Source organism: Fistularia commersonii, chromosome 27 (assembly GCF_037954325.1).
Source record: "Fistularia commersonii isolate RoL2024-O1a breed Wild chromosome 27, RoL_Fcom_v1.0, whole genome shotgun sequence".
NCBI lineage: Eukaryota > Metazoa > Chordata > Actinopteri > Syngnathiformes > Fistulariidae > Fistularia > Fistularia commersonii.
In genome coordinates this window covers 7604333-7618830 of record NC_141310.1, presented here as the reverse complement: position 1 = coordinate 7618830, position 14498 = coordinate 7604333, and the positions used below count along the sequence as shown (strand labels likewise).

The 14498-nt window shown below is 35.9% G+C and overlaps 1 protein-coding gene across 1 annotated transcript; it reads left to right on the top strand.

The window, feature by feature from the left end:
* Positions 1–664: 664 nt before the first annotated feature.
* kif28 (kinesin family member 28) lies at positions 665–9935 on the top strand. The gene is made up of 27 exons (XM_086175096.1): positions 665–718; positions 1164–1355; positions 1428–1478; positions 1593–1745; positions 2604–2639; positions 2734–2853; positions 3485–3592; positions 4399–4553; positions 4635–4746; positions 5023–5090; positions 5246–5388; positions 5494–5615; positions 5765–5855; positions 5950–6013; positions 6305–6428; positions 6735–6870; positions 6940–7058; positions 7134–7241; positions 7388–7480; positions 7634–7774; positions 7866–7936; positions 8019–8153; positions 8251–8417; positions 8683–8777; positions 9278–9401; positions 9527–9660; positions 9777–9935. Exons 1-27 carry the CDS (start codon positions 665–667, stop codon positions 9933–9935), a joined length of 3075 nt encoding a protein of 1024 aa, XP_086031222.1.
* Positions 9936–14498: the final 4563 nt, after the last annotated feature.

The window sequence follows — 14498 nt, the reverse complement described above, 5'->3', positions numbered from 1 at the left end:
AATATATTTGATATTAAGACTCAACTATTCATCACATTTCAATAAAGTAATTCATTTTGAGCAATAAAACACTGCCAATTGGATAACCATTATTTGTACTTTTGATGTTAAATTTTTTTTTTTGTTTTTTTTTTTTAACTAATTGTGTTTACTTGTTGGTAATAAATACTTTTAGTCAATTGGAAGAAAAACAATAGATATACCAATATCTAAATATTCTTTCTCAGCCCCTGCCTGTTTTTTTTTTCTTTGGTTGCCATGATGTTTGCATTTGTCTGTACCACCCATCTCTACTCCCTTTCCCTCAGGTATGAATAATTGACAGGTGAAAGTGAACCCAGAATGTTCTCTGTAAAAGAAAGCCTTTCTTATGTCTGCGATCCCTGCTGCTCTGCTTTTTGAAAATAAAATAAAAATAAAAACAACAGCAGATCAATTATGTATTCACCATTTTCTCTGCCTCGGATTCAACTCTTGGCCCAATGTTTCAATCATAGCGACTGAAAGAAACAATTTCTTTAAGAACAAGGTTGCTCCCATCAGGCAGACGTCAAACTGTCCATGTTGCGGTGTAACGCGATACACTTGTGTCACTGTGTGTGAGCGTGCTGATCACTGAGCCTGCCTGCACGCCTGCTGCACCATGAGGGCTAAAGCGTCAGACATGCACAACCGGGATTGTGTCAAAGTGGCTGTCAGGGTAAGACCCTTCAACAAGGTGAGTGTTTTTATTTTTAATGTTATTTTATATTGTTATCATTGATTTCCACACTAGTAAACCTCAGCACCAATCCCCCCCCAAAAAAGCAATAACAAACATGATCAAGGTAGAGTAGGGTAATAATCTTAATTTGCAAATAGTTTGATTTATTCTTTATTTATTGATTTATTCATTTATTATTGAAAAAGTTCTGTTAGAAAGAAAACTATAACACAAATGCATTTATTTCTTGAGGGAACCGGGATTGAATGGCTAAATTAAGTTTAAAGTTGTGTCCCGTGATAACCTTTGGACATAATTTGATTGTAAAAGTTCTAAATTAAAATTTTGACCCTGTGAATTTTAATACTAATCAGTAAACATATTTTCACTTCTCTGAGTCTGAGTCAAAACAAAAGTCATGCAGCCATGACAACTCCAGACTCTTCTGCATCTCCAACAGAGAGAAAGAGACGCAGGAAGCCGCTGTATCTTGTCCATGGTATCAAACTCCATCACCATCCAGGATCCACGTGACTCCCAGTGTTGCCGGTCATTCTGTTTTGACTACACCTACTGGTCCCACAGCGGCTTCACTCGAGACCACAGAGGTCTCTACGTGCCTGAGGAGCCGGGGGCACGCTATGCTGACCAGGTCGGTTCCGACTCATCGGAGCATGTGGATAAAGTGAAATCAAACCCAAAACTTAAATACTTCTCTCCATAGGATTGCGTCTTCCAGGATCTCGGCCAAGGAATTCTGGAGAACTCGTTGCAGGTAAAGGCCGGCAAAGCTGGAGACGCAAAAAAAAAAAAAAAAAAATTGACGGTCGGATAAAGTATCTGGATATAGTCTGATTGCTTGTTTGACCTCCTGCAATAATTTCTTCAGGGCTACAACGCCACACTGTTGGCCTATGGACAGACGGGCTCAGGGAAGAGCTACTCGATGATGGGCAATGGGCCCAATAAGGGCCTGGTTCCTAAACTATGTGATCGACTGTTTCAGGCCATCAGGGAAAACCAGGATACGAGGCAATGCCAGGTAGCAATAGTGGTGGGTGTGTGGGGGGAGGGGGGGCGTCTCTAAAATCCTAGATTCCTCAGGTTGTTTATCCTTAAAGAATAAAAAAAAATGTAAAAGTCGGGAAATCTGAGCATTTAAGCGGAATTCATCCAATTCACCTTGTTTAAAGATGGGTGAGGTTGTTTGTGTATTTTCTACACTTCTTCTGTTTTCTAATAAGTGACTCAGTTATTTTTTTAATTATTCAAGAAAATGTCACGAGTAGACTAGTGAGAATTACCAACGGCACAGTTGTCTCATGACATTTTCCATGTGGAGCAGGTCTTGACCTCACTTGGCGAGGAAAAACTACCTTTTGATGGCACAGAAACCTTGGACAGAGCCCTGCTCAATGTGTGCAGGAGAACAGGAGAGAGAGAGAGGAGATAGAAAGAATGCGCGAGAGACGGCTGTGTGTGTGTGTGTGTGTGTGTGTGTGTGTGTGTGTGTGTGTGTGTGTGTGTGTGTGTGTGTGTGTGTGTGTGAGGGTTGGGAGGCACAAAGACAGACGATCTCATACTAGTAATAATAGTAGAGCTATCAGTTACATGGTAACAACTGTGATGATACAATAATAGCTTTAATATTCAAAAAAGAAGTAGCAATGGTGGAGGTCTGGTGAGACCGCAGAGAGACATGAGGTTACTAATCACAGACTGATGAAGGGACATCCTATCTGAGGGGAAGTTCCTTCAGACAGGGTAGGAATATTGGAAGAATGGAGAGAAATAATCGAAGAATTATCTGTGTTTTCTTTTACCCGAATATCACCCGGAAATCGACTGTACAGAAAGTAATAAAATCAACATTACTTTTTCATGCTCGCTATCTTCACAGGTCTTCTTCAGCATGTTGGAAATCTATAATGAGCAGGTAAAATAATAAATAATCATCCGATTTAGGACTCACAATATTACAAGAAGGGAGTTCCGATGTCTCGCTGTTGCGATGATCCTCTCCACCTCAGGTGGCCGACCTCTTGTCTCGAGGTTCTCGCTGCCCGGGGGGCCTCCGAGTCCGAGAGGAGCAGCAAAGAGGCTTCTACGTGGAGGGTCTCCGTACCGTCCCATGTGAAAGCGCACTGCAGGTAGACACAGGGGCTTCCAGAATAAGTTACAAATGATCAAATTAAGCAGAAATTTGCTTCTTAAATTTGGAGTACAAATAAGAGCTTAAAAATTGTTGTAGAGGAGGAGTGAGCAAACTATGGCCCGCGGGCCACATCCGGCACGTTGGGCTTGTTAATCCGGCCCACCAAATATTGGTACAGAATTCATACTTGATGTGAATAATTGGATCAATGAATGTGGGAGCTCAAACAGGAGAGTATTTCATTTTTGGAGCTACTTGAGAACACTTGAGAATTTTCCTGAGCTGGAAGACACAGATTAGCTCAATGATTTAGCCTTTACCGTGGACATACTGACACACATGAATGAGCTGGACGTGAAGCTACAAGGGAAAAACCGGTTTGTGCATGAAATGCAAGCAAACGTCAGAGGCTTCAAAACCACCCTGGTTTTATTTACTAAGCAAATGTCAGACGAGTCTGATATGTACAGTTAACAAATGTGTTTTTTTGTTGTTTTTTTTATATGTATCGTATCTTGCGCTTACCCGGCCCATCCGTCAAATTTTAAAAGTGAATGCATTCCCTGAGCCAAAAAGTTTGCCCACCCCTGTTGTAGAGTATTTCAAGTAAAAATGTCCAAATGTAGGTGGAGCAGCTGATGGAGCAGGGGACCAGGACCCGGACCACCGCAGCCACTCACATGAACGCTAACAGCAGCCGATCACACATGCTGATCATCCTGCAGCTCAAACAGGTTGAATTGTGGTTTTATTGAAGATTTATTGATAGGAAACTTAGAGATACCTGAGGTAAAATAGTGTAGCGAGTCATGAATGTTTGTTTTTATGTTGACGCTTATTTTCTCTGTGATTTTGGGGTTGCTCGAAATAATGTGAGTGTGGTTTGAGGTGCAATAAATTCATTTTTTTTTTCACCTGGAATTGAGCGGGAACAGTTAGTTGTATTGAAGGCTTGCGTGGCTATTGCTTATTAAACAGACGTTTAACTTTCCCTGACTAAAAACGTAACATTTAACATACAAGGTTTTCCTTTTCAAATGCAGACCAACGATTATCAAGGTGATCAACAGGCCTTTGTTGTCATTTCGCAGGTCATTTTTGTCTGTCAGTTTTCTAATTGGAATTTTTGCAGTTTTTTTTTATTTGTTTTGTTTGGTTAAAAAACATTTCAGTTCATTTGTTCTTGAACATTTTTCAGGGAGTTTTTAACATTTTTTAAATCTTCTAAATATCCCCCCCAGTGTCTCATGTGAAATACAGAGAATTGATCCGAAGGGTCCGTAACAGGTTATTTAGATGAATCTGAGAAGCCTATCGCAGCATGTGGCTCTGGAGGTTCCACTTAAATACCCTTGATAGTGTAATTTGTCTTTTTAAGCTTCTCCCGTGGAGCGCTGATACACCTCCGTTCCGAACTCAACCAAAAATGTTCTTGATTTAGACTTCGGTCAGATTTTGACATTCGCAAGCGTAACTTGAAATGGGATTCTTGGATCCAAGTTTGTTCAAAGTTAAAATTATCCTGACTGTTATTTCGCAGATATTTTCCAAAGAGAACATCACGAAGCAGTCCAACATCAACCTGGTGGATCTGGCAGGCAGTGAGCGGCAACGTTTGTCTGGGTCGGAGGCCGACCGGCTCAAAGAGGGCACGGCCATCAACCTGAGCCTCACCACTCTGGGCAACGTCATCAGGTCAGCTCACTCTCTCGCTTATCTCCATTTTCTCCGCCTTGTCACTGCCTGAAGGACATTCCTTTGCTCCGTCTCCGCCAGCACCCTCGCCGATGTGGCGGTGGGGAAGAAAGTCGTCCACATTCCTTACAGAGACTCGGTCCTCACCAAGTTACTGCAGTCGGCTCTCGGAGGCAACAGCCGCACCGTCATGGTATCCGGCAGTAATTGAGACTGTGAAGAAAATGCATAGCTTTAATTTTTTTTTCATTCCATTTGCAAATGATAATGTGCTGATATCTCTACAATATAAGGACCATCTATGTAAATGTAAAAAACACAGATTTGTTTTTAATTAGCATTTTCCATTTCAAATATCTGTCAGTCACTGGCATATTATCAAAACTAATGTGCTGTTACGTCATGTCTTAGAATACCGTATACATTGTGATCAGGTCACTTTTTTCAGTAAAACTGATTATTTTATTAGATCGCCACACTGAGTCCTGCTGATATTTGTTATGAAGAATCTCTGTCTACCCTGCGTTACGCTGAGAGGTACGATAAATAAATCCAATACTTTAACGCATACCAGGCTGCCGGGCTGCTCTATCTCAATAGTTTTTAGCGTTCTTCCATCTTCTTTGTGTCATTAATCTCTCTTCTAACCATTTGATATGTCTCCCCCCAAATGCCACTGTCCACATCTCCAGAGCAAAGCATATCCAGAACCGGGCGGTGGTGAACGAGAGCCCGACAGAGCGGCTGGTTAAAGAACTGAAGGCCGAGAACGCCAGGCTGCTGCAGAAACTCAGCCGCCTCAGTCAGGAGGGGCGCAAGGCGAACGACGAGACCAGTAAGACCTGGGGACAAGATGAGAATATTAATAAGTATCAGAGGATGAGCGTTCAGTGTCTGTGTGTGTGTATGTGTGTGTGTGTGTGTGTGTGTGTGCATTCAGGGGAGCTTCGACAGCTCTTGACGCACAATGAGCTTCAGATTAGGGCCATTCAGACCCTTTGGGAACAACACCTGCAGGAGGCGCTCAAGGACTGGGAGCAGCAGTATGCAAATATCACACAGGTACGCACGCGCGCGCACACACACACACACACACACACACACACACACACACACACACACACACACACACACACACACACACACACACACACACACACACACACGCAGACCCACGTTCCCACTGATGGATCCTAACCCTTTGCGGTCAGGAGAGGAGGATGATGCAGATGTTTCCGTACATCTTGAACATCAATGAAGATGCTCAGCTGTCAGGTGTGATCAAGCTTTTCATCCAGGAAGGTTAGTCCATCCTTCTCCCTAGCTCACTTTTTTTTTTAGCTTTGAGAGGTTAAGGTGGATTTTGTCCTGATGTTTTTGTTGAGTGTTTGTCCAGGCGAGTGGGACATAGGCTCCTCTTGTGACTCCTCCCCAAGATTCATCCCTATCAAGGGTCTAGGGTACGTCTACATGTATATATTGGTCCCCCCGTAACTATGATGAACACAGTGCCATTTATTTTGTCTCACTTTCAATATTTGCAAATATAGTGTTCATAATTCAAAATTTACCCCAGTAATGTACATCTTTATATAGATAAACTTTTTTTTTAATATATATTCCAACACATGGCTTTGATTCAGCTGCATGTGTTGTCTTAAAGTGTGCAAGGCAATAAAAGCTGATTCAGATTTTCCTTTTTGTGTGCATGTGTATGTATGTATGTGTGTGTGTGTGTGTGTGTGTATCAGGATCCAGCAGCGTCATGCCGTATTCAAGAATGAACAGCGCCGGGTGACACTGACCCCGCTGATGGGGTCAAAGGTCATCATCAATGGCAAAGCTGTCTCTCACACGACTGACCTGCAGCATCTGGTGGGTCTCAACACACACACACACAAATAGTCACACTTCTTCACATTGCAAGACTACAGAATAATAAAAATAAAAAAATAAAAAAAACATCTATCATACAGGTACTGATACCTCACATAAAACTCCTGGTGGTCTGAACACAAACAATTAAGGTACAGTTTCAGGTATACAATACATTTTCATCCTCTCATTCATTCAACTAAAACTGATAACATTGGAACACACGGTAGTAAACTATGTTAAAAAGTTTTGTCAGACATGAAATATAAATATCTTATCCTCCCTCCTCCCTTGGTTTCCCTGCAGGACAGACTCATCCTCGGCTCCAACTGCACCTACCTTTTTATTGGATTTCCATCGGACAGGGGCGTGGAAGACTGGAGCCGCTTCGACTACGACTACTTCCAGTCGGAAATGGCCGCCACTGAGGGCATCCATCTGGGTGAGTTTTAAAGTTAGAAGCTATTTTAGGGGTGGAAAACATCGTGATTGCATTTCTGTTCATCTTTAGATAAAACCAGCACCACATCCTGTGAGACGGATCCCAGTCTATTGGCCGTCTTCTATGACTACATCAAACTGATGCCGATGGTGGCTGAGGCCAATCAAATGAGCCAGGAGCTGAACAAAGTAATGCAAGGCTGCACGGCAAAAGTCAGAGTCACCACGTAGTTTCTTTGTGAAGAATTTTGATATCTTCTGCAGGGGGTGGAATTCAAGCTGGAGATCAAGAATTTAGCCTTATCAGATTCTAAAGGTCATGATCTGGAGAAAGAGATTGTCCTCAGAGTCACCTCAAAGCTAAACAAACAGGTTTTCCTGCATTATTTATCCCTACCACACACAAAACCAATTATATTTACACATAAATTTAGACAAGCGTGTTAAATGCTGTGTAAATGGGCGGCTATTTATCACAAATTGTTCATTTGAATGTTTATACCTTTTCCCTCGCTCAGGAATGGATTTGGTCCAAGGCTAAGTTCGTCAACCGTAAATTCCTGATGGAAGAGGTCTACCTGCGGCATCAGGCTGAGCAGAGCGGAGAAAATGTAATCCGCACAAAGCAGCAGCAAGAGGAGGGTTTAAAAATCAATATGCTGCCCCACAGAGCTTGGAACCATCAGACGTCATTCTGGATCTGTTTATGTGGAAACACTGACTTGTTAATTTTCACTCAATAAATGTTTGGTACTTTCTCTCAGAGAGAAGAGGGGGGATCTCTGGCTCTGTTGCCAAGAGATAAAGACCCCTTTTGGGATCCTGTTGAGCCTCTTCTCCTGGGCACTGCTCACCTCTGGCTCCAGTCACTGGCCTTCCGCATTCCTTTAGAGGAGCAGCTGGAGGTACGTCATACACACACACACACACACATACATTCACATATAGATAATTATGTTTCTCACCCAGTCCCTTGCTGATAATCTTTGCTGGCAGGTGCTGGGGTCAGAGGGCAGCGAAGAGGCCATTCTGCAAGCACAACTGGTTCCCTGCAGCTCAACTGGACTGTACATCAACATTTTTACAAATGAAACTCAATAACCTAACCCAACTTAATACAAAGACCTTGAGCAATATCTCTCATTCCAGCCCCCTGGCTGAAGAGGATATCCTCATCGACCCATCTGAGTTACTGGGTCGGCGTCTTGATTTCCAGCTGGTCTTGGAACAGTGTTGTGGCCTCCGCTGGATTAGAGAAGCTCGCAACAGAGGGGTCCAAATTGGGTCAGACCATATGGAAGACATTTGCGCACCGGATTTGATTTGGGAAAATGGATTGGATTTAGTCCCTCTAATTTGATAATATTCTTCACACTCTCAGATTCAGGTTGTTTGACTGTAGCCAGACTCTTTTCACTCCAGCTGTGTGGCACAATGTCAACCCTGTGATGGATCACAGGGTTCATATCTCCTCCCTCCACACCTCGCAGCGCCTGCTGGACTACTTACAGAGCAGCGCTGTGGTTCTGGAGCTCTGGGGTCTTCAAGGTGAGGACGGGGAGGGGAAGGATGGGAGAAAGGAGAATACAGAGACCAGTATTTAAAAACATTTTTTTTTAGTAGCAACACCAAGACAGAAATGGAATAACAGGTAGGCATGTGAAGGAAGGCCAGGTAGAAGAAATAACCTTTGTAATCATTTGCTTCTGAATGAGAAGTAGCTAAAATTTAGCTTTGATAGACTCACCTGGAGCCCAACATGGTTTTTAATGATCTTAAAATCTCATAATTTTGTTTTTTTTTAATTCTACAGAGGGATGTCCTCTGTTAGTGTCATGCTTGGAGGGAATAAGGATGACTACTGATGGAATCTTCATCATAGACGAGAAAGCCCAGACGGATCCTGCTGTGAGTTTTGACATCGACAAACTTCAGCTTTTAACCTTTCAGTGGAAACTTTGAGGAAACACCTAATAACAGTTATGCGTTAGAATAGTGATACATAGCAGTTAATTTCATTACAAATTGGTGAATTTAAATGAATATATGAATTCTATGAAATAAAGCATGCACAAATATGCAAAAGGACTCTATACTAGGCATGACAGAATTTCACTAAAATTATGTATCATTCTAAACTCAGGTCAAATTTCAAATTACATCTTCAGAAAAACAATATCAGATACAATACGAATAGGCAAAAAAAATTATCTTAATATATTTATCCATATTTATTTTTTTCAGAAAGATGTTTTTGATAATTATTTTGATGTGGGAACGGTAAAAAGTATAACACAGAGATAATGGCCACCACTGAAAGTCAAATCTTGAGTCAGGTATCATGTAATGAAAATATCATTCTCTATTTGCAAATATCAAAGTGAACGTGGTTGTTGCAGTGCTTAGAGTCTGCAGGGCTCAGCCCCTCGATGAAGGCTCTTCAGCGTGACTTGGAGGAAGTGAAAAGCATCAACGCTTCATTAATAACAGAGAATCAGACTCTGAGAGAACAACTCCAGGCATCCAAGACTGGTACTAAACACAAGCACATGCATCAAGAGTTGGACTCACTACTTTTTTGTTCGATTAAACAGCCTAGATCTCACAGTTTTGATATTAATTAAATGATAACCTGTTTTGCCTTCACCGTCTCTTAGACGGGGAAAGTAAACGGGGTCGTCCGCTACGTCTCAGCTGTGATGCAGAGTTTGCTCGCTCTCTAAAGGTTTTTTACCACAGCATGACTTCGGTCAGGGCTCAGCTCCAGCGTCTACGCAGACACAAGCCCAGTGTATGTATCAATTTGTATGAGTGTGCTACATCATTTGTAAGCATTATTTCAATAATCACCACCAGGCCTTTTGCCAGGGCACTCAGTAAGTGGTGTGTAATTGTGTTGTTTTGAAGGAGGACTGTGACTTGCTTGGGTTCCAGCTCTTTGTGGGCGAGCAGAACCGTCTGCTGAAGGACTTTTCTGAGCAGCTGGAGCAGACCGTCTCCACGCTTAAGCAAGATGTGGCCTCCATTGTTCGGCGGAAACGAGAGCGATCAGGAATCTGGTCATGATGTTGTGAAGTCTTAAACTATTGTCAGAGCTCATTTTGATTCCTCCTGCTGATATGTATTTATCATGAAACCGAAAACTAGTGGGCAACTTAAGATGGAGGTATTAAAACATACATAGTGAAAGGTTTTTACATTTGTATCACTACCAGAATTCTTAAAATGTAATATTTCTTGCCTTCTTTGACAGACAGTGTGCATATAAATGTAAGTCTCACAAAACATTTTACTTCATTTCTTCATAAAAAGTTTTGGTTTGCAAAACCTGTTCCAGTTTCTTTTTAAAAAAATCAAAGTAAAGGATTTTGTTATATAATATTGAATTGAAAACCTTTCAGACTCGTTTTGAAATATAAAATGCAATACAGAAGAATTTAGCTAATACTTGTAACAATGTCTTGAAAAATATATACACATATTTATCTATATATTATTTATTCCTGTGTATATTATATTATTACACACACACACACACATATAATAGTAATACATATATATATATAAATATATATATTCATATAGGTATACATTTATACATCTCTATATATGCAAACATACACACACCTACATATAAACATACATGTATGTATATTCATACATATATGTGTATGTATAAATACACACATATATATATAAACATATATAAATAGATAAGCATGTATATATACATATATATGTATATATTCATACATATATATAAATATACACATTTGTATATAGATACATATATAAACATACAAAATATATATATATATATAAAAACACATAAATACAAAGTTATACATATTGATAAAGATAAAAATATACATGTATGTTTATTCTTAGATATATATATGCATACATGTAATGCGCATGTATGTGTTTACATATATAACATATATTCTTACGTTCATATAAACATGCACATATATCTATAAAAGTATATATAAACAAATGTATATATGTATCTACATGTGTATATATGTTCATGGATGTATATACATTTATATACATATATACATTCATGTGTATGTGTGAGAGAGGAGGATACAGAGAATAGGGTCTGATGGAGAAAGTTAACTCGTGGCGAACCCTGCAGGGAAAAGCCGAAAGAAGATATACATGCTTGTGTATGTATGTGTATTTAGACATGTCAAAAACATACACATATATATATATACATATTTATTTATAAAGACATATATACAAATATATATGTGTATATATATATATGTGTACATACCTGCATGCATACATATATACATATTTATAAAGCTACAAAGATACATGTATGTATATTCATTGACATATATATATATACAAATAAATATGTATATATACATGTATGTATGTATGTTTATACATGAACATGAATCTATATAACTTTATATACATATATATGTATGTATATATACACAGTTATACAAATATATATACATACCTACATATATACAAATTTATAAACATATACACATGTATGCAAACATATATATATATAAATATGTGCATACAAATGCATGTGTATGCGCATATAATATTTTTTTTCTATATAGTTTTATATAGATATATATATACATATATATGTATGTTCATGTAGATAGACATTCATACAATCCATGTTTGTATACATATATATTAATAAACAGGTATACAAGAATATATATACATACCTTAATATACAAAGATATATATATATATACAAAAAATACATATCATACATACATACTTATAAAGATAAAATTACACATGTATATTCAGACATATATATATGCATAAATGTGTATTTGTATATATACACATGTATCTATATATACGTATTTGTTTATATAAATATATATACACATACATACATATGTACATATATATGCATATATGTGTTTACATATATGCGAACGAATATATATATATACATGTAAATATGTGTATACACATGTATGTATATGAATATATATATATTTTATATAGATATATATACATATATATGTATGTAAATGTAGAAACACATATATGTGTATTTTTACAAATACATAGATACATATGTACATATATACATATGTATAAATGTATACACGTGTATACATATATATGTATTTAGAAATGTCTAATAATATATACACATATATATTATATACATATATATATAGGAATTTGTATGCCTGTTTATATACATATATATTTATAAACCGATATGTACAAAATACATATACATGCATATATATATATACATTCAGGCACATATGTAAAGGCATATATGTGCATATATATGTATGTATAAATAATATATATAAAAATAAACATGCATCCACAAACATTTGTATATATACAAAGATATATATGTACATATACACGCTTATATATGCATATATGAGTCATAAAAACAATAGGGTTTGATGGAGAAAGTTGATTCACTGTGGCGACCCTGAAGGGAAAAGCCAAAAGACAGACACATATATAAAAACATATATATACAAATAAATATGTTCATACACACGTATTTTGTATACATGCACATATATACATACATGTGTATGTATATTTAGTCTAAAAACATACACACATATATGTTTATAAACATGCCGGCATATATACATATGTTTTTACATATAAATATATATGTATAAATATGAATAAATACATAAATACTTATGCATACCGATTTATATACCTCCTGACTGCATACATTCAAATATACATATTTATAAAGATAAGAATATACCTGAATGTATAATCATACACATGTGCATACATATGCTAATATACGCATATGTGTGTTTATGCAAACAAATATACAGAGATATATATGAGCATATATTTATATTCATTTGAATACCTATACAAACGTATGCATGTTTATATGTATATGAATATATATAACTTTAAATACATTTATATACTTTATATTTATGTATGTATACATACATAGTTATACAAATACATAATCACATACCGACATATATATGTATATATATATAAACATATACACATGAACACATAAATGTTTGTATGTGCATATCTATACATATATAGATATACATGCATATAGAAATATATTTATATATATATATACATAAATATGTGTATGTTTGTATTCATGTGTACTTAGATATGTATAAAAAACATATATATACATATATATAAAATTTGTGTACATTCCCAGATATATACAATCATGCATACATACATAAATATGCACATATTTATAGAAATACAAATACACATGTATGTATATTCATATATACATATGTTCTAATGTTTATATATAGACACACATATATTTCCACCTACATTCGTATGTGTCTAAAAACGTATTAACACATATAAAATAAATATATAAATGCATCTTAATATACATACACATTTATACATTCATATGTAGATTTACTTACACAAATATATTCAGACATATATACATATACAAACATATTTATACACATATATATATACATATAAATATGTATATAGGTGTGAATATTTACATACACATATGTATGTATACATATATAACGTGTACATACATATAAATATGTATATGCACATGCATGTATGTAGTTATATATACATACATGCATACATTTATATACATAAATATATATATATGTATAAATATCCATAAATACACACATATATACACATATATATGTACACACTCATATATACAAATTGATGTATGCATTTTCATACATACATAAAAACATGTAAACATTCCAACATATATATATGTATGCACATATATATATATGTATACATATATACATTTACACATATGTATATACATACATACATGGCTATGTATGTGTATTTAGATATGTCTCAAAAGCATACATACATATATACATAAAATACATACAAATATAAATTAATACACATACAAATTAATAAAATATGTATAAATGTTTATATACATAGTTTTAAATATTTATGGATATATATCCATAAATGTACCTATATACATACATACATGTGTATATATGTGTATTCATATATGCATACATATAAATGTACATATATATTTACACATATATACATGTTACATAGATATATATGTAACTGTAAATACAAAGATATATAAATATACTTATATATATACATTCATGCATAGTTTTACATACTTATATAGACTTCTATTTATATATATAGTTACATATAAATATTCCTATATATATATACAAATACATACATATTCCTATATATACACATACATGTAAATACATATGTATGTACATACATATATACGAATACATACATATACGCACATCCATATGTGTACATACCCTTATATACAGATACACACATACATTCAAATATACATACATATATTCAAATATATATATATATATATACAGATATATATATGCATATATATACATACAAACTTGTATCTATACATACATAAATATATGTATATATACATGTACATTATATATATGCATATATGTATGTATATACATACATGTTTATATGTACGTATAAATATGTATGTATGTAATGTATGTATATGTGTGTATATGTATAAATGTACATATTTATTGAATGTGTGTTTATGTATATATATATGTATTTTCATATATCTATGTATGCTGTAAATAT